This window comes from Petromyzon marinus, unplaced genomic scaffold, assembly GCF_048934315.1.
Source record: "Petromyzon marinus isolate PM22_M1 ecotype Great Lakes invasive population unplaced genomic scaffold, UKy_Petmar_22M1.pri1.0 PM_Scaffold_105, whole genome shotgun sequence".
NCBI lineage: Eukaryota > Metazoa > Chordata > Hyperoartia > Petromyzontiformes > Petromyzontidae > Petromyzon > Petromyzon marinus.
The window spans coordinates 60,786-87,662 of NW_027423064.1; the positions used below are offsets into that span (position 1 = coordinate 60,786).

At 50.5% G+C, this 26,877-nt stretch overlaps 1 protein-coding gene across 2 annotated transcripts in view; it reads left to right on the plus strand.

Moving 5' to 3' along the window:
- Nucleotides 1–17,018, plus strand: part of LOC116936868 (T-complex protein 1 subunit zeta) — a 49,821-nt gene extending 32,803 nt beyond the window's left edge. The window contains exons 10-15 of one of the 2 annotated variants that reach the window (XM_076063366.1): nt 369–516; nt 2,234–2,367; nt 2,943–3,045; nt 6,272–6,344; nt 9,711–9,807; nt 10,260–17,018. In XM_076063366.1, coding sequence (XP_075919481.1) covers nt 369–516; nt 2,234–2,367; nt 2,943–3,045; nt 6,272–6,344; nt 9,711–9,783 — 531 coding nt within the window. In that variant the 3' untranslated portion in view covers nt 9,784–9,807; nt 10,260–17,018. Of the gene's footprint in view, nt 1–368; nt 517–2,233; nt 2,368–2,942; nt 3,046–6,271; nt 6,345–9,710 lie in introns of both variants that reach the window. The other variant, XM_076063365.1, reaches the window with a different exon arrangement.
- The last annotated feature ends 9,859 nt before the right edge of the window (nt 17,019–26,877 follow it).

Sequence of the window (26,877 nt, forward strand, 5' to 3'; positions counted from 1 at the left end):
GGTGCGGTGTGTAAACATTGCCACTAGGGAGACAAAGGCGGTCGGGCGTGGTGCTGGCCACCCACCCCCTCGTGTACCGTTCCGGCCTTCATAGGTGCTCGCTAACAGCACTTGCCCCTACAGCCTGTTAAGGCTATATGGGGGATCTTTGTCTTTGTCTTTGTGTGACTGTGTGTGTGACTGTGTGTGTGACTGTGTGTGACTGTGTGTGACTGTGTGTGCAGGGTGAGGAGAAGTTCACGTTCGTGGAGGAGTGCAGGGTGCCGCAGTGTGTGTCTGTGTGTGTGACTGTGTGTGACTGTGTGACTGTGTGTGTGTGTGACTGTGTGTGTGACTGTGTGTGTGACTGTGTGTGACTGTGTGTGCAGGGTGAGGAGAAGTTCACGTTCGTGGAGGAGTGCAGGGTGCCGCAGTCCGTCACCCTGCTGGTGCGAGGGCCCAGCCGCCATGCCCTGCAACAGGTTCGGGACGCAGCGCGGGACGGCCTGAGGGCCGTCAAGAACGCCATCGAGGATGGTGAGAGGCACGGACACACACACACTGGCACACACACAGACACACACACAGACACACACACACACGGGCACACACACTGGCACACACACACGGGCACACACACACACACTGGCACACACACGGACACACACTGGCACACACACACACACACAGACACACACACAGACACACACACACACACACGGGCACACACACACTGGCACACACACACACACGGGCACACACACACTGGCACACACACACGGGCACACACACACACACACGGACACACACACACACACGGGCACACACACACACACGGATACACACACACACACTGGCACACACACACGGGCACACACTCGCACACACACACGGGCACACACACACACGGACACACACACGGGCACACACTCGCACACACACACGGGCACGCACACACACACGGGCACACACACACACACGGGCACACACACACGGGCACACACACACTGGCACACACACACACTGGCACACACACACACACTGGCACGGACACACACACGGGCACACACACACACGGACACACACACACACGGGCACACACACACACACGGGCACACACACACACGGACACACACACACACACGGGCACACACACACACTGGCACACACACACACACACGGGCACACACTCGCACACACACACGGGCACACACACACACGGACACACACACGGGCACACACTCGCACACACACACGGGCACACACACACACACGGGCACACACTCGCACACACACACGGGCACACACACACACACACGGGCACACACACACGGGCACACACACACTGGCACACACACACACTGACATACACACACACACTGGCACGGACACGCACACACACACGGGCACACACACACACACTGGCACGCACGCACGCACTGGCACACACACGCACTGGCACGGACACAGACACGCACTGGCACACACGCACTGGCACGGACACGCTGGCACGGACACAGACACGCACTGGCACGGACACGGACACACGGACACGCACTGGCACAGACACACGCACTGGCACAGACACACACACGTACACATGCATGTGTGTTTGCGTGTGTGTACACGCTGTGTGTGTACACGCTGTGTGTGTACACGCTGTGTGTGTGTGTACACGCTGTGTGTGTACACGCTATGTGTGCACACGCTGTGTGTGTGCACACGCTGTGTGTGTGTACACGCTGTGTGTGTGTACACGCTGTGTGTGTGTACACGCTGTGTGTGTGTGTGTACACGCTGTGTGTGTACACGCTGTGTGTGTGTGTGTACACGCTGTGTGTGTACACGCTGTGTGTGTGTGTACACGCTGTGTGTGTGTACACGCTGTGTGTGTACACGCTGTGTGTGTACACACGCTGTGTGTGTGTACACGCTGTGTGTGTGTACACGCTGTGTGTGTACACGCTGTGTGTGTACACGCTGTGTGTGTACACACGCTGTGTGTGTACACGCTGTGTGTGTGTACACGCTGTGTGTGTGTACACGCTGTGTGTGTGTACACGCTGTGTGTGTACACGCTGTGTGTGTACACGCTGTGTGTGTACACGCTGTGTGTGTACACGCTGTGTGTGTGTACACGCTGTGTGTGTACACGCTGTGTGTGTACACGCTGTGTGTGTGTACACGCTGTGTGTGTGTGTACACACTGTGTGCTGTGTGTGTACACGCTGTGTGTGTACACGCTGTGCTCCAGGCTGTGTGATTCCGGGTGCCGGTGCGTTTGAGGTGGCCGCTTGGCAGGAGCTGACGGCCTTCCAGCCACAGGTGAAGGGCCGTGCACAGCTGGGCATCCAGGCCTTCGCCGAGGCCTTGCTGATCATCCCCAAGGTGGGCGAATCCCTACACACTCACTACACACTGTCTAGACACTCACTAGACACTGTGTCACTGTCTGTGTGTGTGTCTGTGTCTGTGTGTGTCTGTGTGTGTGTGTGTGTCTAAGTGTGTGTGTGTGTCTAAGTGTCTGTGTGTGTGTCTAAGTGTGTGTGTCTGTGTGTGTGTGTCTGTGTGTGTGGGGAGTGATAGTGTAGTGGTTAGCGCTACGCTGCGCTATGAACCTGGCGACCCGGGTTCGATTCCCGCTCACGGCCAACACCAGTGACGATTATCTGAACCGGTCCCGGGCCTCCCCTAGGTCGACTCAGCCTCAAATGAGTACCTGGTGCGGTGTGTAAACATTGCCACTAGGGAGACAAAGGCGGTCGGGCGTGGTGCTGGCCACCCACCCCCTCGTGTACCGTTCCGGCCTTCATAGGTGGTGCTCGCTAACAGCACTTGCCCCTACAGTCTGTTAAGGCTATACGGGGGATCTTTGTTATCTTTGTGTGTGTGTCTAAGTGTGTGTGTCTGTGTGTGTATATCTAAGTGTGTCTAAGTGTGTGTCTGTGTGTGTGTCTGAGTAGACTTTGTCTCACAACGCGGGCTACGATGCTCTGGACACGGTGGTGAAACTCAAGGCAGAGTTGGCGCAGACGAAACAGCTGGTCGGGGTGGACCTGAACACCGGTACACAGTCACCACTAGTCACTACTAGTCACTACTAGTCACCACTAGTCACTACTAGTCACCACTAGTCACCACTAGTCACCACTAGTAATCACTAGTCACTAGTAGTTACCACTAGTTACCACTAGTCACTACTAGTCACTAGTAGTTACCACTAGTCACTAGTAGTCACTAGTAGTCACCAGTAGTCACTAGTAGTCACCACTAGTCACCAGTAGTCACCAGTAGTCACCACTAGTCACCACTAGTCACCACTAGTCACCACTAGTCACCACTAGTCACCACTAGTCACCACTAGTAATCACTAGTCACTAGTAGTTACCACTAGTTACCACTAGTCACTACTAGTCACTAGTAGTTACCACTAGTCACTAGTAGTCACCACTAGTCACCACTAGTCACCACTAGTCACTAGTAGTCACTACTAGTCACTAGTTACCACTAGTTACCACTAGTCACTACTAGTCACTAGTCACCACTAGTCACCAGTAGTCACTACTAGTCACCACTAGTCACCAGTAGTCACTAGTAGTCACCAGTAGTCACCACTAGTCACCAGTAGTCACTAGTAGTCACCACTAGTCACCACTAGTCACTAGTAGTCACCACTAGTCACTAGTAGTCACCACTAGTCACCACTAATCACTAGTAGTCACCACTAGTCACTACTAGTCACCAGTAGTCACTAGTCACCACTAGTCACCACTAGTCACTAGTAGTCACTAGTAGTCACCACTAGTCACCACTAGTCACCAGTAGTCACTAGTCACTACTAGTCACCACTAGTCACCAGTAGTCACCAGTAGTCACTAGTAGTCACTAGTAGTCACTAGTAGTCACCACTAGTCATCACTAGTCACCAGTAGTCACCACTAGTCACCACTAGTCACTACTAGTCACCAGTAGTCACCAGTAGTCACTAGTCACCACTAGTCACCACTAGTCACTAGTAGTCACTAGTAGTCACTAGTAGTCACCACTAGTCACTAGTAGTCACTAGTAGTCACCACTAGTGACCAGTAGTCACCAGTAGTCACTAGTCACCACTAGTCACCACTAGTCACCAGTAGTCACCAGTAGTCACTAGTAGTCACCAGTAGTCACCACTAGTCACCAGTAGTCACTAGTCACTACTGGTCACTACTAGTCACCACTAGTCACCACTAGTCACCAGTAGTCACTAGTAGTCACTAGTAGTCACCACTAGTCACCAGTAGTCACCAGTAGTCACCACTAGTCACCACTAGTCACTACTAGTCACCAGTAGTCACCAGTAGTCACTAGTCACCACTAGTCACCACTAGTCACTAGTAGTCACTAGTAGTCACCACTAGTCACCACTAGTCACTAGTAGTCACTAGTAGTCACCACTAGTCACCACTAGTCACTAGTAGTCACTAGTAGTCACCAGTAGTCACCAGCAGCAGTCACCACTAGTCACCACTAGTCACCACTAGTCACCAGCAGCAGTCACCACTAGTCACCACTAGTCACTACTAGTCACCAGCAGCAGTCACCACTAGTCACTAGTCACCACTAGTCACCACTAGTCACTAGTCACTAGTAGCAGTCACCACTAGTCACCACTAGTCACTAGTCACCACTAGTCACCACTAGTCACCACTAGTCACCAGCAGCAGTCACCACTAGTCACTAGTAGTCACCACTAGTCACTAGTAGTCACCACTAGTCACTAGCAGTCACCACTAGTCACTAGTAGTCACCACTAGTCACCACTAGTCACCATCAGCAGTCACCACTAGTCACCACTAGTCACTAGTAGTCACTACTAGTCACCACTAGTCACCAGCAGCAGTCACCAGCACAATACCTAGCAGTCAGTAGCAGTCAGTAGCAGCAGTCAGCAGTCAGTAGCAGTCAGTAGCAGCAGTCAGTAGCAGTCAGCAGTCAGTAGCAGTCAGTAGCAGCAGTCAGTAGCAGGCAGCAGTCAGTAGCAGTCAGCAGTCGGTAGCAGTCAGCAGCAGTCAGTAGCAGTCAGCAGTCAGCAGCAGTCAGTAGCAGTCAGTAGCAGGCAGCAGTCAGTAGCAGTCAGTAGTCAGTAGCAGTCAGTAGCAGCAGTCAGTAGCAGGCAGCAGTCAGTAGCAGTCAGCAGTCGGTAGCAGTCAGCAGCAGTCAGCAGTCAGCAGCAGTCAGTAGCAGGCAGCAGTCAGTAGCAGTCAGTAGCAGGCAGCAGTCAGCAGCAGTCAGTGGCAGTCAGCAGCAGTCAGTAGCAGTCAGCAGTCAGTAGCAGTCAGTAGCAGTCAGTAGCAGCAGTCAGTAGCAGTCAGTAGCAGTCAGTAGTCAGTAGCAGTCAGTAGCAGTCAGTAGTCAGTAGCAGTCAGTAGCAGTCAGTAGCAGTTGGTAGTCAGTAGCAGTCATCAGCAGTCAGTAGCAGCAGTCAGTAGCAGTCAGTAGCAGGCAGCAGTCAGTAGCAGTCAGTAGCAGGCAGCAGTCAGCAGCAGTCAGTAGCAGCAGTCAGTGGCAGTCAGCAGCAGTCAGTAGCAGTCAGCAGTCAGTAGTAGTCAGTAGCAGTCAGTAGCAGTCAGTAGCAGCAGTCAGTAGCAGTCAGTAGTCAGTAGCAGTCAGTAGCAGCAGTCAGTAGCAGTCAGTAGCAGTCAGCAGTCAGTAGCAGTCAGTAGCAGTCAGTAGTCAGTAGCAGTCAGTAGCAGCAGTCAGTAGCAGTCAGTAGTCAGTAGCAGTCAGTAGCAGTCAGTAGCAGCAGTCAGTAGCAGTCGGTAGTCAGTAGCAGTCATCAGCAGTCAGTAGCAGCAGTCAGTAGCAGTCAGTAGTCAGTAGCAGTCAGTAGTCAGTAGCAGTCAGTAGCAGCAGTCAGTAGCAGTCAGTAGTCAGTAGCAGTCAGTAGCAGTCAGTAGTCAGTAGCAGCAGTCAGTAGCAGTCAGTAGTCAGTAGCAGTCAGTAGCAGTCAGTAGCAGTCATCAGCAGTCAGTAGCAGTCAGTAGTCAGTCAGTAGCAGTCAGTAGCAGTCAGTAGTCAGTAGCAGCAGTTCCTGCCATAACACTGTGTGTCTGTGTGTGTGTGTATGTGACTGTGTGTGTGTGACTGTGTGTGTGTGCTGTGTGTGTGTGTGCTGTGTGTGCGTGCTGTGTGTCTGTGTGTGTGTGACTGTGTGTGTGTGTGCTGTGTGTGTGCGTGCTGTGTGTGTGCGTGCTGTGTGTGTGTGCTGTGTCTGTGTGTGCTGTGTGTGTGTGCTGTGTGTCTGTCACAGGGGAGCCCATGGTAGCGAAGGATGCCGGAGTGTGGGACAACTACTGTGTTAAGAAGCAGATGCTCCACTCGTGGTGAGTGTGTCACTGTGTGTGTCACTGTGTGTCACTGTGTGTGTGTGTCACTGTGTGTGTGTGTCACTGTGTGTGTGTCACTGTGTGTGTGTGTCACTGTCGGGAGCTGGACCGGTACCGCCTGGATCTATGCGGCATTCAGGAGGTCCGGTGGACCGGCTCTGGCTCCTGCCACCATGAGGGGTGGACAGTCCTCTACTCGGGGCAGCAGACTGCCAAACAACAGGGTGTGGGTCTTCTTTTGAACAAAAGAATGAAGGGGGCATGGGAGCGTGGCGGTGAGGTGTGGGAAGCTGTAAGCCCCAGGCTACTTTGGGCTCGCCTTCCCATCAACCGGAGGCGAGGAATGGTGGTCGTGGTTACTTATGCCTTCACCGAAGATGAACATCCGTGGAGGGATGCAGGCAAAGCCGATGAGTCAGATGCCTTCTATGACCTCCTGTCACAGGTGCTGGCTAAAGTGGCCCCTCGGGATAGAGTCATCATGTTGGGTGACTTCAATGCCCGAGTTGGTCATGATACTGGCACCTGGTCTGGAGTGATTGGAGGGCATGGGCCAGATCAGCTCAATAACAACGGTAGGAGGCTGCTAGATTTTTGTGCAGCCCATGGGCTTGTAATTACCAACACGCTGTTCCGGCATCGGCGCATCCACACAACATCATGGATGCATGCCGGGTCCAAGCAAGAACATCTGCTGGACTACATAGTGACGGACCAGCGGATGCGAGCCCATGTCCTTGACACCAGGACCTACCGTGGCGCTGATCTGCCCTCTGACCATCGACTAGTCATCTGTAAGATGCGCCTGCCATTCTTCCGCTCTGGTGGTGGGTGTACACCCAGGACCCCATTCCAACCTAAAGTGGCCTGGTCTCAGTTATCTGATGAAAGTTGCAAGCGAGAATTTCATCATCGCTTGCGGCTGGGATTGGCATCCTCCCCGACTCCTGATGTCGAGGGTAAATGGGCGAGGTTTAGGACTGTGACTCATGCAGCTGCAATGGCTGCTTTGGGTACGCGGTCCAGACCTCCCCAGAGACCCTGGCTGACAGAGGAGGTGTTCAGGATGGTTGAGAAAAAGCGACAGGCCCACTGTCATCGGCTACAGAATCCCATGTCAGAGAATGAGGAGGCTTACCGTAGCCTTCGCTCGGAGGTACGGAGAGCCGTGAGGTGCTGCAAGGATGGGTGGTGGTCGCGTGTTGCTGAGGAGATGGAGTCTGCCTCAGTGGCCCGTGATCACAAATCTCTATTTAACTCCATCAAAAAAGTAATTTGCAGCGCCACACCTATTACCATCATTAGGGGAAAAAACGGTGACCCAATCTCCGACCCCCAGGAACAGGTTTGCAGATTTGCTGAACATTTCTGTGAGGTCCTGGGGGAGGGTAAATCCCTCAGCCTAGAAAACATCGTGGCACAAAGTGAGGATGACCCCCTACATGACATCATAACAACAGTCTGGACCACTGGACAGGTTCCGCAGGATTGGAAGGATGCCCTGGTGGTCCCCCTCTTTAAGAAGGGGGACCGCACAGACTGTAACAACTACAGGGGCATCTCACTCCTCAGTGTGCCAGGAAAGGTCCTGGCAATGATTATTCAACATCGCCTTGCCAGGCACGCTGAGGAGAGGCTTGCGGAGCCCCAATGCGGTTTCAGGAAAGGGCGGTCCTGCACAGATGCCATATTTGCTGTCCGTCTGCTACAGCAGAGGTGTAGGGAATTCCAGCAAGACCTACATCTCTGCTTTATTGACCTGGTCAAGGCCTATGATACCATCAGTAGGCCTGGGCTCTGGGTTGTTCTTCGTGCTTTTGGAGTCCCTGACCCTCTGCTCATGATCATTAAGGACCTTCACATGAGCGGGCCCGGGTAAAACTACGTGGCTGTGTGATGCCTGTGTGTGTGATGTGTGTGTGTGTGATGCCTGTGTTACATATTTCAGTCGTAGTTTAGTGGTAATTTATTGAAGGTGGAGGGGTTACCAGCCCCTGGCACCCGTCCAGAGCCCCCGTTTAGCCACTGTGGTGGACACAGACGCCATGAGGGGAGGAGCCAATCGGAATTAGACCTCCCCCCACAGCACTGTCCACGACAGAGTTGCCCGTCCGGCACCGCGAGGAGGTAGGGGGTTGTTTTTGCTGACCCGTGGCACCTGGGTCTGCCCCGTGACCTCCTGCCAGCGGGCGTTCGACACTTCACGTGGCCTCAGGGTGCACATAGCCTGGCACAAGCGTCGTGGTGACGTCACCGCCACTTAGTGGCGAATGGCGGTTGTTGTTGTTGTGTGTGTCTGTGTGTGATCCCTGTGTGTGTGATGCCTGTGTGTGTGATGTGTGTGATGCCTGTGTGTGATGTGTGTGATGCCTGTGTGTGTGATGTGTGTGATGCCTGTGTGTGATGTGTGTGATGCCTGTGTGTGTGATGTGTGTAATGCCTGTGTGTGATGTGTGTGATGCCTGTGTGTGTGATGTGTGTGATGCCTGTGTGTATGATTGTGTGTGATGCCTGTGTGTGATGTGTGTGATCCCTGTGTGTGTGATGTGTGTGATGCCTGTGTGTGATGTGTGTGATGCCTGTGTGTGTGATGTGTGTAATGCCTGTGTGTGATTGTGTGTGATGCCTGTGTGTGTGATTGTGTGTGATGCCTGTGTGTGTGATGTGTGTAATGCCTGTGTGTGATTGTGTGTGATGCCTGTGTGTGTGATTGTGTGTGATCCCTGTGTGTGTGATGTGTGTAATGCCTGTGTGTGATTGTGTGTGATGCCTGTGTGTGTGATTGTGTGTGATCCCTGTGTGTGTGATGTGTGTAATGCCTGTGTGTGATTGTGTGTGATGCCTGTGTGTGTGATGCCTGTGTGTGTGATGTGTGTAATGCCTGTGTGTGATGTGTGTGATCCCTGTGTGTGTGATGTGTGTAATGCCTGTGTGTGTGATGCCTGTGTGTGATGCCTGTGTGTGATGCCTGTGTGTGTGATGCCTGTGTGTGTGATGTGTGTAATGCCTGTGTGTGATTGTGTGTGATGCCTGTGTGTGATGTGTGTGATCCCTGTGTGTGATGCCTGTGTGTGATGCCTGTGTGTGTGATGCCTGTGTGTGATGTGTGTGATGCCTGTGTGTGTGATCCCTGTGTGTGTGATGTGTGTAATGCCTGTGTGTGATGCCTGTGTGTGTGATGCCTGTGTGTGTGATGCCTGTGTGTGTGATGCCTGTGTGTGTGATGCCTGTGTGTGATGTGTGTGATGCCTGTGTGTGTGATCCCTGTGTGTGTGATGTGTGTAATGCCTGTGTGTGATGCCTGTGTGTGTGATGCCTGTGTGTGTGATGCCTGTGTGTGTGATGCCTGTGTGTGTGATGCAGCACGTCCATCGCCAGTAACCTGCTGTTGGTGGATGAGATCATGAGGGCCGGGATGTCGTCACTCAAGGGCTGAGCACAGCAGCCTCCAACTCGAGTGACACACACAGTGACACACACAGTGACACACACAGTGACACACACAGTGACACACACAGTGACACACACAGTGACACAGTGACACACACAGTGACACACACACACAGTGACACACACACAGTGACACACACAGTGACACACACACAGTGACACACACACACAGTGACACACACACAGTGACACACACAGTGACACACACAGTGTCACACACACAGTGACACACACAGTGACACACACAGTGTCACACACAGTGACACACACAGTGTCACACACACACAGTGACACACACAGTGACACACACAGTGTCACACACAGTGTCACAGTGACACACACAGTGACACACACACACAGTGACACACACAGTGTCACACACACAGTGACACACACAGTGTCACACACAGTGTCACACACAGTGTCACAATGACACACACAGTGACACACACACACAGTGTCACACACACACAGTGACACACACAGTGTCACAGTGACACACACACACACAGTGACACACACAGTGTCACACACACAGTGTCACACACACAGTGACACACACAGTGTCACACACAGTGTCACAGTGACACACACAGTGACACACACACACAGTGACACACACAGTGTCACACACACAGTGACACACACAGTGTCACACACAGTGTCACACACAGTGTCACAATGACACACACAGTGACACACACACACAGTGTCACACACACACAGTGACACACACAGTGTCACAGTGACACACACACACACAGTGACACACACAGTGTCACACACACAGTGTCACACACACAGTGACACACACAGTGTCACACACAGTGTCACAGTGACACACACAGTGACACACACACACAGTGACACACACAGTGTCACACACACAGTGACACACACAGTGTCACACACAGTGTCACACACAGTGTCACAATGACACACACAGTGACACACACACACAGTGTCACACACACACAGTGACACACACAGTGTCACAGTGACACACACACACACAGTGACACACACAGTGTCACACACACAGTGTCACACACACACACAGTGACACACACACACAGTGTCACACACACACAGTGACACACACACACAGTGACACACACAGTGTCACACACACACAGTGACACACACAGTGACACACACAGTGACACACACAGTGACACACAGTGATACACACACACAGTGTCACACACACACACACAGTGACACACACAGTGACACACACACTGACACACACAGTGTCACACACAGTGTCACACACAGTGTCACACACAGTGTCACACACAGTGACACACACAGTGACACACACACTGACACACACAGTGTCACACACAGTGTCACACACAGTGTCACACACACAGTGACACACACAGTGTCACACACAGTGTCACACACAGTGTCACAATGACACACACAGTGACACACACACACAGTGTCACACACAGTGACACACACAGTGTCACAGTGACACACACACACACAGTGACACACACAGTGTCACACACACAGTGTCACACACACACACAGTGACACACACACACAGTGTCACACACACACAGTGACACACACACAGTGACACACACAGTGTCACACACACACAGTGACACACACAGTGACACACACAGTGACACACACAGTGACACACAGTGATACACACACACAGTGTCACACACACACACACACAGTGACACACACAGTGACACACACAGTGTCACACACAGTGTCACACACAGTGTCACACACAGTGTCACACACAGTGACACACAGTGACACACACACTGACACACACAGTGTCACACACAGTGTCACACACAGTGTCACACACAGTGACACACACAGTGACACACACACTGACACACACAGTGACACACACAGTGACACACACACTGACACACACAGTGTCACACACAGTGTCACACACAGTGACACACAGTGACACACACAGTGTCACACACAGTGACACACACACACAGTGACACACACACAGTGACACACAGTGACACACACAGTGTCACACACAGTGACACACACACACAGTGACACACACACACAGTGTCACACACAGTGACACACACAGTGACACACACACACAGTGTCACACACAGTGTCACACACAGTGACACACACACACAGTGACACACACACACAGTGACACACACAGTGACACACACAGTGACACACACACACACAGTGTCACACACACAGTGTCACACACACACAGTGACACACACACAGTGTCACACACACACAGTGTCACACACACAGTGTCACACACACACAGTGACACACACAGTGACACACACAGTGACACACACACACAGTGTCACACACACACAGTGACACACACACACAGTGACACACACACACACAGTGACACACACACAGTGTCACACACACAGTGTCACACACACACAGTGACACACACACAGTGTCACACACACACAGTGACACACACACAGTGTCACACACACACAGTGACACACACAGTGTCACACACACACAGTGACACACACAGTGACACACACACACAGTGACACACACACACAGTGACACACACACAGTGTCACACACACACAGTGACACACACACAGTGTCACACACACACAGTGACACACACAGTGACACACACAGTGACACACACACACAGTGACACACACACAGTGTCACACACACACAGTGACACACACAGTGTCACACACACACAGTGACACACACAGTGACACACACACACAGTGACACACACACACAGTGACACACACACAGTGACACAGTGACACACACACAGTGACACACACAGTGACACACACACACAGTGACACACACACAGTGACACACACACAGTGACACAGTGACACACACACAGTGACACACACAGTGACACAGTGACACACACACACAGTGACACACACACAGTGACACACACACAGTGTCACAGTGACACACACACAGTGACACACACAGTGACACACACACAGTGACACACAGTGACACACACAGTGACACACACACACACACAGTGACACACAGTGACACACAGTGACACACACAGTGACACACACACAGTGTCACACACACACAGTGACACACACAGTGACACACACACACAGTGACACACACAGTGACACAGTGACACACACACACAGTGACACACACACAGTGACACACACAGTGTCACAGTGACACACACAGTGACACACACACAGTGACACACAGTGACACACACAGTGACACACACAGTGACACACACACACACAGTGACACACACAGTGACACACACAGTGACACACACAGTGTCACAGTGACACACACACAGTGACACACACACACAGTGACACACAGTGACACACACACAGTGACACACACACACAGTGACACACAGTGTCACACACACACAGTGTCACACAGTGACACACACAGTGACACACAGTGACACACACACACAGTGACACACACAGTGACACACACAGTGACACACACACAGTGACACACACACACAGTGACACACACAGTGACACACACAGTGACACACACAGTGACACACAGTGTCACACACACAGTGACACACACAGTGACACACACACAGTGACACACACACACACAGTGACACACACACAGTGACACACACACACACAGTGACACACACAGTGACACACACAGTGACACACAGTGTCACACACACAGTGACACACACAGTGTCACACACACAGTGACACACACACAGTGAAACAGTGACACACACAGTGACACACACACACAGTGACACACACACACAGTGACACACACAGTGACACACACAGTGACACACACACAGTGACACACACAGTGACACACACACAGTGACACACACAGTGACACACACACAGTGACACACACACAGTGACACACACACAGTGTCACACACACAGTGACACACACACAGTGTCACACACACATAGTGACACACACACACAGTGTCACACACACAGTGACACACACAGTGACACACACAGTGTCACACACACAGTGACACACACACACAGTGACACACAGTGTCACACACACAGTGTCACACACACAGTGACACACACAGTGACACACACACACAGTGACACACAGTGACACAGTGACACACACAGTGACACACACACAGTGAGACACACACAGTGACACACACAGTGACACACACAGTGACACACACACAGTGTCACACACACACAGTGACACACACACAGTGACACACACACACACAGTGACACAGTGTCACACACACAGTGACACACACACAGTGACACACACAGTGTCACACACACAGTGACACACACACAGTGACACACACAGTGACACACACAGTGACACACACAGTGTCACACACACAGTGACACACACACAGTGACACACACACAGTGACACACACAGTGACACACACACAGTGACACACACACACAGTGACACACACAGTGACACAGTGACACACACACACAGTGACACACACAGTGCCAGTGACACACACACAGTGACACACACAGTGACACAGTGACACACACACAGTGATACACACAGTGACACAGTGACACACACACAGTGATACACACAGTGACACACACACAGTGACACACACACACAGTGACACACACACAGTGATACACACAGTGACACACACACACAGTGACACACACAGTGACACACACACATACACAGTGACACACACACAGTGACACACACAGTGACACACACAGTGACACACACACACAGTGACACACAGTGTCACACACACAGTGACACACACACAGTGACACACAGTGACACACACACAGTGACACACACACAGTGACACACACAGTGACACAGTGTCACACACACAGTGACACACACACAGTGACACACACAGTGACACACACACACAGTGACACACACAGTGACACACACACAGTGACACACACAGTGACACACACACAGTGACACAGTGACACACACACACAGTGACACAGTGACACACACACAGTGAGACACACAGTGACACACACAGTGACACACACAGTGACACACACAGTGACACAGTGACACAGTGACACACACACAGTGACACACACACAGTGACACACACATAGTGACACACACACACAGTGACACACACACAGTGACACAGTGACACACACACAGTGACACACACAGTGACACACACACAGTGATACACACAGTGACACACACACAGTGATACACACAGTGACACACACACATACACAGTGACACACACACAGTGACACACACACAGTGACACACACAGTGACACACACAGTGACACACACAGTCACACACACAGTGACACACACAGTGACACACACACAGTGACACAGTGACACACACACAGTGACACACAGTGACACACACATACACAGTGACACACACACAGTGACACACACAGTGACACACACACACAGTGACACACACACACAGTGACACACAGTGACACACACACAGTGACACACACACGGTGACACAGTGACACACACACAGTGATACACAGTGACACACACACACAGTGACAGTGACACACACACAGTGACACACAGACAGTGACACACACACAGTGACACACACATACACAGTGACACACACACAGTGACACACACACAGTGACACACACAGTGACAAAGATCCCCCATATAGCCTTAACAGACTGTAGGGGCAAGTGCTGTTAGCGAGCACCTATGAAGGCCGGAACGGTACACGAGGGGGTGGGTGGCCAGCACCACGCCCGACCGCCTTTGTCTCCCTAGTGGCAATGTTTACACACCGCACCAGGTACTCATTTGAGGCTGAGTCGACCTAGGGGAGGCCCGGTACCGGTTCAGATAATCGTCACTGGTGTTGGCCGTGAGCGGGAATCGAACCCGGGTCGCCAGGTTCATAGCGCAGCGCGCTAACCGCTACACACACACAGTGACACACACACACAGTGACACACACACAGTGACACACACACAGTGACACAGTGACACACACACAGTGATACACAGTGACACACACAGTGACACACAGTGACACACACACAGTGACACACAGACAGTGACACACACACAGTGATACACAGTGACACACACACACAGTGACACACACACAGTGACACACAGACAGTGACACACACACAGTGACACACACACAGTGACACACACAGTGACACACACACGTACACACACACGTACACACACACATACACACACACATATGTACACCAACCCCCTAACCCTCAACCACTCACAACACCCCCAGCCATCGGCAATGCACCTGTCACACCCCGTGTGTAGGGGCTTAGGGGAGAGACCCTAAATCCCTCCCATACCTGTCACCTATAACCCTCAACCCCTAACATACACAACCCTCGTCCTAAACCCCGAGACCCTACACCCCGAGACCCTACACCCCTAGACCCTACACCCCTAGACCCTACACCCCTAGACCCTACACCCCTAGACCCTACACCCCTAGACCCTACACCCCTAGACCCTACACCCCTAGACCCTACACCCCTAGACCCTACACCCCTAAACCCCTAGACCCTTAGACCCTAGACCCTACACCCCTAGACCCCCACCCCTAGACCCCCACCCCTAGACCCCCACCCCTAGACCCCCATCCCAAGCTGTCTCCAACGTGTATGGGGCTCTTCCACCTACCACCACCCACCCACTACCCCCCACCACCCACCCACTACCACCCACCCACTACCCCCCACCACCATCCCCTACTACCACCCACCCACTACCCCCCACCACCCACTACCACCACCCACTACCCCACACCAGCCACTACCACCCACCACCACCCACTACCCCCCCCCACCACCCACTACCCCCCACCACCACCCACTACCCACCACCATCCCCCACTACCACCCACCCACTACCCCCCACCACCCACCCACTACCCCCCACCACCCACCCACTACCCCCCACCACCCACCCACTACCCCACACCAGCCACCCACTACCCCACACCACCACCCACTACCCCCTACCCCCCACCCACTAACCACCACTCGTGTTGTTGGTGTTGGTGGTGCTCCACCAGTGGTGGTGGTGTTGTTGGTGGTGCCCCACCACTCGTGTTGTTGTTGGTGGTGGTGCCCCACCACTGGTGGTGTTGTTGGTGGTGTTGTTGTTGCTGTAGCAGCTGAGTGCGCTGGGTGTGGCAGGGCGAGCGATGACGACAATAAACACAGCAACCTGATGGTGGTGGTGGTGATGGTGATGATCTTGCTTGCTTCTTCCAAGATCACACAGAGACAGAGACCCACAGACTCACCACACAGAGACCCACAAACTCACCACACAGAGACCCATAGACTCACCACACAGAGACCCACAGACTCACCACACAGAGACCCACAAACTCACCACACAGAGACCCATAGACTCACCACACAGAGACCCACAGACTCACCACACAGAGACCCACAAACTCACCACACAGAGACCCATAGACTCACCACACAGAGACCCACAGACTCACCACACAGAGACCCACAAACTCACCACACAGAGACCCACAGACTCACCACACTTGATACAGCTCTTTTGCTGTGACTGTTCCATCTGAAGACGGAAGCTTGGTGTTGCCTCCGAAACGTCGTGATTTAATTGTTTTCATTTTACCTACGTCGTGACTTTACCGAAAATCACCAGAGTATCAACACAAATTGTAGAGTAGTTAGTGATGTCATGTCACGCTTGCCCTCTGGTGTGATGACGTCACACCTTGTGACGTCGTTCACAGGGGGCGGGACGGTGATGTCATGTCGCCCTGGGGTATTTAAGCTGGAACCCGTCACGTGTTCAGGATCGTCTGGAATGTCTGAATGAGTGAGTGATTGAGTGAGTGAATGATTGAGTGAGTGAGTTCTTTGAAACAGAGAGGAGATCCAGTAGGTAGTCTGTAAGTACATCGTGAATCAATAAGATCCGGTGCACAAGCCGTCGAACATTAAGAGATGTTAAGTTTGACCCAATGTAGAGATCACAGTGGTGAGTCCTATATGGGCAGTTCATTGCAAATCTTAACGCCGAGTGATAGATGGAATCAAGCTTCTTCAGTATAGTACTTGGGGCTGATTTATACACGATGTCACAGGAGTCAAGTAGAGGCAGTATGGTAGCTTTTATCAATTCCAAACGGAACATTTGGGGGAAGCAGTGCTTGTGTTGATACAGAAAACCAATTTTTATTTTTGTCTTTTTACCAATATATTCAATGTGATCTTCAAAATTCAGTTTTGAATCCAGGATGACCCCAAGATACTTATAGATCTTGACGTGCTCTATTTGACAATTATTTAAGGAATGTAATTGGGGAAAAATAATTTCCTGCTTTAGTCCCGGTGAGAAGCATAGCACCTTGGTTTTGGAGGTATTCAGGACTAGTTTAAGAGCAACTAGCTGATGTTGTAGTTTGTTGAAATCACCCTGGAGCTTAGCAATCACGTCATCCGGAGAGCGGCCAGCGGTAACCAGTATCGTGTCATCTGCAAAAAGATTTACCCTGGAATGATCCGGGTCAGTGCCCAAGTCATTGACGTAAAGAGAGAACAAGAGGGGGCCGAGGATGGAACCCTGTGGAACCCCTTTTGTTATCTTAACGCTGTTTGACCTCCAACCATCTGTGAATACAGTTTGGGTGCGAGAAAAGAGGTAATTTTTTAACCATTTTGCTGTGTTCTCGGAAAAACCGAGGCAACTTAGTTTACTAAGCAGGGTGTTGTGGTCTACTGTATCAAAAGCTTTGGACAGGTCAAGAAAAAGACAGGCACAGTACTGCTTATTATCAAGGCTATTGTAAATGTGATTCAGAGAGTCTAATGCAGCAAATGTGGTGCTGTATTTTTTCCGGAACCCAGATTGTTTTGGATGTAGTAGATTGTTGGTGGACAGAAAACTGCTAATTTGGCAGTTCAATAATTTTTCAAAAATGTTCATCAACGGGGACAAAATTGAGATAGGTCTGTAGTTATTTGGGTCATCTTTAGGGCCCCCTTAGTGAAGTGGACGGACATAGGAATGTTTCCATTCTCGAGGAACTGATGCTTCTTTGATGGACAGGTTGAAAATATGGGCTATAGGTTTGTATATTAGGTGACTAACAGTTAGTAGAGCAAAGACGGGAAAACTATCCGCTCCGGCAGAGGAGGACCCTTTGAGGTAGGATAGCTGTTTCAGAACATTACTTTCGTGGATTGGCTGCAAACTAAATTCGTGTAATGTTTGGACAGGGGTGTAGGGATTTGCATGAGCAGGGGTGACTCCCAATACATTATCAAGAAGATTACCGGCTTCAGAAAAATGAAGGTTAAAATTGTCAACTATTTCTTTGGGATCTGAAAAATGTTCCCCATTTTGGTTAAGCTCAATGGGCAGATTGTCTGTTTTGGATGCCTTTTCGATAGATTTGATTGTTTTCCAGAACATCCTGGCATTTCCATGTGATTCCAGGAAGAGTGGAATTGAAATAGGCATTTTTTGCATGCCGTATTTTTTTGACGCATCTATTCCTTAAAATCCTGTATTTTAGCCAGTTATTGACCAAATTACTTTTCTGAGCACATGCCCAAGCCTTGTCCCTAGTTTTCATGAGCTTTGTAATCAAAGGATCAAACCATGGTGGGCGCTTGCCTTTAGTTTTAAATCTAACCAATGGAGCATGTTTGTTAAGAATTTGGAGAAACGTGTATCTGAAGGTCTCCCAAGCCTTAGGTTGGGGATATCACAGACCTTGTCAATATCCGAGTGAAGCACATCATTAGTAAATGCCTGAGTGCTGAAGTGTCTCATAGAGTGCTTCTCAACCAATTTTGGGGGGGGACTTTGGGTCTGGCTGATGATCTCACACCAAAAATGAAGGAGTGATCAGTAAGGTTATTACTCAGAACACCAGTCGGTGTGAAATTGTGAGGGGCATTTGTCAATAGGACGTCAAGCAGAGATGACTGTCCCGGATTTTTTAGGTTGGGTCTTGTGGGGACATTAATTGAAACAGGTTAAATTCATCTGTAAAAAATGTGTGGCCACGGCCGGCGGGTTTAGCCAATTCCAATTTAGATCACCCACTAAAATTATTTCACCTTTAGGGAGGCCCTCAAAAAGCCCTCTCAGTGCAGATGCAGCTTCAACATCCTTCCCACTAGGCGGTCTATAGCAGCACACTACCAATATCTGTTGGTTATTTGGGAGAGTTATTCTGAGAGCCAAAACCTTCAAAGCAACATTTTTTAAACAAGGAGTGAGCTGGTGAACATGCAATAGTGTTCCGAACATAGATGGCAATTCCACCTCCTTTAGATCCTCGGTCAAGCCGAAAAAGGTTTTAGTTGTCAATCGTAATCTGCAAGTCATTGACGGCAGGAGTGAGAAATGTTTATGTTAGGCAAAAAATGTCCGGGTCAAGATTTGCCACCTCTAGTTTTAGTCGACTTAATTTAATCACAAGCCCTCTGATGTTGACGCGTAGAACGCCAACACCTTTCCTGCCCGAAAAATCTACAGAATTATACGAGTTCTTTATGTTTGGGCCAGGATGAAGCTCAATACCGCCCAGAAATAAGAAAAGTAGAATTAACGGTTTGCACAAGTGTTTTCTGTGAAAGGATGAAGAGCGGCGAACCTTGGACGAATAGCAGCTCGCAGATGGTGTTATTTTTAAGAGCAGAATGAAGTTTGGAAGGAGTGCTGGTGAAGCAATGGGACGAAGATATGGTTTAAAAGGATACAATGATGGAGTGTAGAAGTGTCCATGAGCTGTGTTTCATTTGCAGGTTGTAGTGGCAAATCGAGCAACAGCTATTGACGCAAAGTAACGGGGGTAGCCGTTTGTAGAGTTGAGTGTGGCACGAGATATGGCCGGGAGGGACGGCAGTATGATACACAGCGGGAGAATTGCCATCTTTAAGATACACACAAGTGAAACACGTACCGGTAGGCCGAGCGCGAGCGATGTCTTGCCTTGATTGAAAGCTTTCGTGACTGCAAGGATTCATCCTCTTTGGTTCTTTCGGTAAAGTCACGTAGGTAGAATGAGAATAAAATAACAAATTGATAAAATAAAATAACACGATAAAAATTCTTACGACGTTTCGGCCACAACACAAGCGGCCTTCATCAGGTGAAGGGACGAGACCGTCTGGAGGACAGCGCTGGAGCGAAAAAGCCACGCTCAGATCACGACCTTTAAGCTTAGAGTCGCAGCATCTCTTCAGAAAGGTGAGAGACTCGATTAGTTGAGCCTTCTTATCCCGGAGTCTGTTGAATGATCTTAAGGTTGTGTGGAATCCCTCTCCGTAGATGCGGTTAAATTTCGATTTAAAGCTTTCGTGACTGCAAGGATTCATCTTCTTTGGTTCTTTCGGTAAAGGTCGCGATCTGAGCGTGTCTTTTTTTCGCTCCAGCGCTGTCCTCCAGACGGTCTCGTCCCTTCACCGGATGAAGGCCGCTTGTGTTGTGGCCGAAACGTCGTGAGAATTTCACCGTGTTATTTTATTTCATCAATGTATTATTTTCTTCTCATCCTACCCGGTGACTCTACCGAGAGAACCAAAGAAGATGTCGTCTTGCCGTACTCGTGGCCCCGTGTACGGCTTCTCGCCCGCGTGCTCGAGTTTCTGGCGGCGGTCAGCTCCCGGTCACGGAGTTGACTAGCCGTTCAAGTTCTTGCTCAAGTGTGTAAAGCACACCCTGGTGCGTTGCCGTTTCTCTACGCTAGCGTGCATGTGACGTAATAAGTCTTTTTGTTTTGTTTTCAAGGGGCATCTTCGCGAACAGGGCAATAACCTGATCACGCAGGTGAAGGGTAAAACCCTCAACGGGAGCGGGTCAAGACGGTCGATGGCTTCCTGCAGAAGCTTCGGCTCCTTGATGACGGAGGGCGTTTCTGAGCAAACCAGGCGGCAGCAGATTAAGGCAGACGCAGGGAGTAGCAGCTCAGACAGACACAGGGAGTAACAGCTCAGACACAGGGAGTAACAGCTCAGACAGACACAGGGAGTAACAGCTCAGACACAGGTAGTAACAGCTCAGGTAGACACAGGGAGTAACAGCTCAGACAGACACAGGGAGTAACAGCTCAGACAGACACAGGGAGTAACAGCTCAGACAGACACAGGGAGTAACAGCTCAGACAGACACAGGGAGTAACAGCTCAGACAGACGCAGGGAGTAACAGCTCAGACAGACACAGGGAGTAACAGCTCAGACAGACACAGGGAGTAACAGCTCAGACAGACACAGGGAGTAACAGCTCAGGCAGACGCAGGGAGTAACAGCTCAGACAGACACAGGGAGTAGCAGCTCAGACAGACACAGGGAGTAACGGCTCAGACAGACACAGGGAGTAACAGCTCAGACAGACAGGGAGTAACAGCTCAGACAGACATCAGGGAGTAACAGCTCAAACAGACATCAGGGAGTAACAGCTCAGACAGACACAGGGAGTAACAGCTCAGACAGACACAGGGAGTAACAGCTCAGACAGACAGGGAGTAACAGCTCAGACAGACATCAGGGAGTAACAGCTCAGACAGACACAGGGAGTAACGGCTCAGACAGACACAGGGAGTAAGAGCTCAGACAGACACAGGGAGTAACAGCTCAGACAGACACAGGGAGTAACAGCTCAGGTAGACACAGGGAGTAACAGCTCAGGTAGACACAGGTAGTAACAGCTCAGGTAGACACAGGGAGTAACAGCTCAGACAGACACAAGGAGTAGCAGCTCAGACAGACACAGGGAGTAACAGCTCAGACATACATCAGGGAGTAACAGCTCAGACAGACACAGGGAGTAACAGCTCAGGTAGACACAGGGAGTAACAGCTCAGGTAGACACAGGGAGTAACGGCTCAGACAGACACGGGGAGTAACAGCTCAGACAGACACAGGGAGTAACAGCTCAGACATACACAGGGAGTAACAGCTCAGACAGACACAGGGAGTAACAGCTCAGACAGACACAGGGAGTAACAGCTCAGACAGACACAGGGAGTAACAGCTCTGACAGACACAGGTAGTAACAGCTCAGGGAGACACAGGGAGTAACAGCTCAGACAGACACAGGGAGTAACGGCTCAGACAGACACAGGGAGTAACAGCTCAGACAGACACAGGGAGTAACAGCTCAGACAAACACAGGGAGTAACAGCTCAGACAGACACAGGGAGTAACAGCTCAGGCAGACACAGGGAGTAACAGCTCAGACAGACACAGGGAGTAACAGCTCAGACAGACACAGGGAGTAACAGCTCAGACAGACACGGAGTAACAGCTCAGACAAACACAGGGAGTAACAGCTCAGACAGACACAGGGAGTAACAGCTCAGGTAGACACAGGGAGTAACAGCTCAGACAGACACAGGGAGTAACAGCTCAGACAGACACGGAGTAACAGCTCAGACAGACACAGGGAGTAACAGCTCAGACAGACACAGGGAGTAACAGCTCAGGTAGACACAGGGAGTAACGGCTCAGACAGACACAGGGAGTAACAGCTCAGGTAGACACAGGGAGTAACAGCTCAGACAGACACAGGGAGTAACAGCTCAGACAGACACAGGGAGTAACAGCTCAGACAGACACAGGGAGTAACAGCTCAGGTAGACACAGGGAGTAACAGCTCAGGTAGACACAGGGAGTAACAGCTCAGAAAGACACAGGGAGTAACAGCTCAGACAGACACAGGTAGTAACAGCTCAGACAGACACAGGGAGTAACAGCTCAGACAGACACAGGGAGTAACAGCTCAGACAGACACAGGGAGTAACAGCTCAGACAGACACAGGGAGTAACAGCTCAGACATCAGGGAGTAACAGCTCAGGTAGACACAGGTAGTAACAGCTCAGACAGACAGGGAGTAACAGCTCAGACAGACACAGGGAGTAACAGCTCAGACAGACACGGAGTAACAGCTCAGACAAACACAGGGAGTAACAGCTCAGACAGACACAGGGAGTAACAGCTCAGGTAGACACAGGGAGTAACAGCTCAGACAGACACAGGGAGTAACAGCTCAGACAGACACGGAGTAACAGCTCAGACAGACACAGGGAGTAACAGCTCAGACAGACACAGGGAGTAACAGCTCAGGTAGACACAGGGAGTAACGGCTCAGACAGACACAGGGAGTAACAGCTCAGGTAGACACAGGGAGTAACAGCTCAGACAGACACAGGGAGTAACAGCTCAGACAGACACAGGGAGTAACAGCTCAGACAGACACAGGGAGTAACAGCTCAGGTAGACACAGGGAGTAACAGCTCAGGTAGACACAGGGAGTAACAGCTCAGAAAGACACAGGGAGTAACAGCTCAGACAGACACAGGTAGTAACAGCTCAGACAGACACAGGGAGTAACAGCTCAGACAGACACAGGGAGTAACAGCTCAGACAGACACAGGGAGTAACAGCTCAGACAGACACAGGGAGTAACAGCTCAGACATCAGGGAGTAACAGCTCAGGTAGACACAGGTAGTAACAGCTCAGACAGACAGGGAGTAACAGCTCAGACAGACACAGGGAGTAACAGCTCAGACAGACACAGGGAGTAACAGCTCAGACACAGGTAGTAACAGCTCAGACAGACGGAGTAACAGCTCAGGTAGACACAGGGAGTAACAGCTCAGACAGACACAGGGAGTAACAGCTCAGACAGACACAGGGAGTAACAGCTCAGGTAGACACAGGAAGTAACAGCTCAGACAGACACAGGGAGTAACAGCTCAGACAGACACAGGGAGTAACAGCTCAGACAGACACAGGGAGTAACAGCTCAGACAGACACAGGTAGTAACAGCTCAGGTAGACACAGGGAGTAACAGCTCAGACAGACACGGAGTAACAGCTCAGACAGACACAGGGAGTAACAGCTCAGACAGACACAGGGAGTAACAGCTCAGGTAGACACAGGGAGTAACAGCTCAGGTAGACACAGGGAGTAACAGCTCAGGTAGACACATGGAGTAACAGCTCAGGTAGACACAGGGAGTAACAGCTCAGACAGACACAGGGAGTAACAGCTCAGACACAGGTAGTAACAGCTCAGGTAGACACAGGGAGTAACAGCTCAGACAGACAGGGAGTAACAGCTCAGACACAGGTAGTAACAGCTCAGGCAGACACAGGTAGTAACAGCTCAGGTAGACACAGGGAGTAACAGCTCAGACAGACACAGGGAGTAACAGCTCAGGTAGACACAGGGAGTAACAGCTCAGACAGACACAGGGAGTAACAGCTCAGACAGACACAGGGAGTAACAGCTCAGACACAGGGAGTAACAGCTCAGACAGACACAGGGAGTAACAGCTCAGGTAGACACAGGGAGTAACAGCTCAGACAGACACAGGGAGTAACAGCTCAGACAGACACGGAGTAACAGCTCAGACAGACACAGGGAGTAACAGCTCAGACAGACACAGGGAGTAACAGCTCAGGTAGACACAGGGAGTAACAGCTCAGACAGACACAGGGAGTAACAGCTCAGACAGACACAGGGAGTAACAGCTCAGGCAGACAAAGGGAGTAACAGCTCAGACAGACACAGGGAGTAACAGCTCAGACAGACACAGGGAGTAACAGCTCAGGTAGACACAGGGAGTAGCAGCTCAGACACAGGTAGTAACAGCTCAGGTAGACACAGGGAGTAACAGCTCAGGTAGACACAGGGAGTAACAGCTCAGGCAGACACAGGGAGTAACAGCTCAGGTAGACACAGGGAGTAACAGCTCAGACAGACAGGGAGTAGCAGCTCAGACAGACACAGGGAGTAAGAGCTCAGACAGACACAGGGAGTAACAGCTCAGACAGACACAGGGAGTAACAGCTCAGGTAGACACAGGGAGTTACAGCTCAGGTAGACACAGGGAGTAACAGCTCAGACAGACACAGGTAGTAACAGCTCAGACAGACAGGGAGTAACAGCTCAGACACAGGTAGTAGCAGCTCAGGTAGACACAGGGAGTAACAACTCAGACAGACACAGGGAGTAACAGCTCAGACAGACACAGGGAGTAACAGCTCAGACAGACACAGGTAGTAACAGCTCAGACAGACACAGGGAGTAACAGCTCAGACATAGACTGCGTTATGGGATTGCTATTCGCATGAATGACGCTCTATTTTATAAAAAAAAATACTGCATGTGATAGCCACAGATGTTATGAGCTGTTCATTGAAGAGTCATAATGTCTTGTTCCTTCATATCCAAGTTGAGTGTAATCATGTTACCCTGTTGGTTAACCCCGTGAAGGCCGAGAGGATGTTACGTGCTATACACAAACACAGCAGTGATTTGAGGAATATCTCTTCAGGCTTTCGAGAGCTTCCTCTCCTGCCGGCAGTTGCAGGGCTGCGCCTTTACCTCTGCAACATTCATGAACAGCCGTAATAACAAATAACACGACGGATAATTTATCCCCAAATTACATTTAACATGATTTCTTATAGATTTTAAGGGGTGACTTATAATCTGCAATTCATGGATCTCGGTAAAAAAATTGTTAAGTTATTAAACACCTTCTATGAGTAAACAGATTTAAAGTTTATACATTTAGGCCTACTCATCTGGTACTAGGCGAAGCCTGCGGCAAGATAATTGATCCTGAATTTGTTTTTAAAATACCTATAGATTAAGAGGTGACTGATAATTTTCCATCGAAGGACCTCTGTTCCTGTAAAATTAAGTTATTAAATACCTTAGATGGGGCACTAAATTAAAGTCTAAATCTTTAGGCCTGAGGCCTAATAACCTGTTATTAGACGAAGCCTGTGGCGTTAAGTTAATCCTCAAATGAGTTAAAAATGCACTGAGAGATATAGGGGTGACTGAAGATCTGCCATCTAACGATCTCTGTAATTTTTAAGTTATTAAACACCTTAGTCGAGTAACCAAATTAAAGTTTAAACCGTTAGGCCTAAGGCTTGAGGCCTACTAACCTGTTTCTAGGCAAAGCCTGAATCCTCAATAACGTTTAATTTACTTATAGATTAAGAATGTTCCATGAGAACATTTATTGATTATTACTTTACACTCTCTCAGACACCCACAAAAACAAC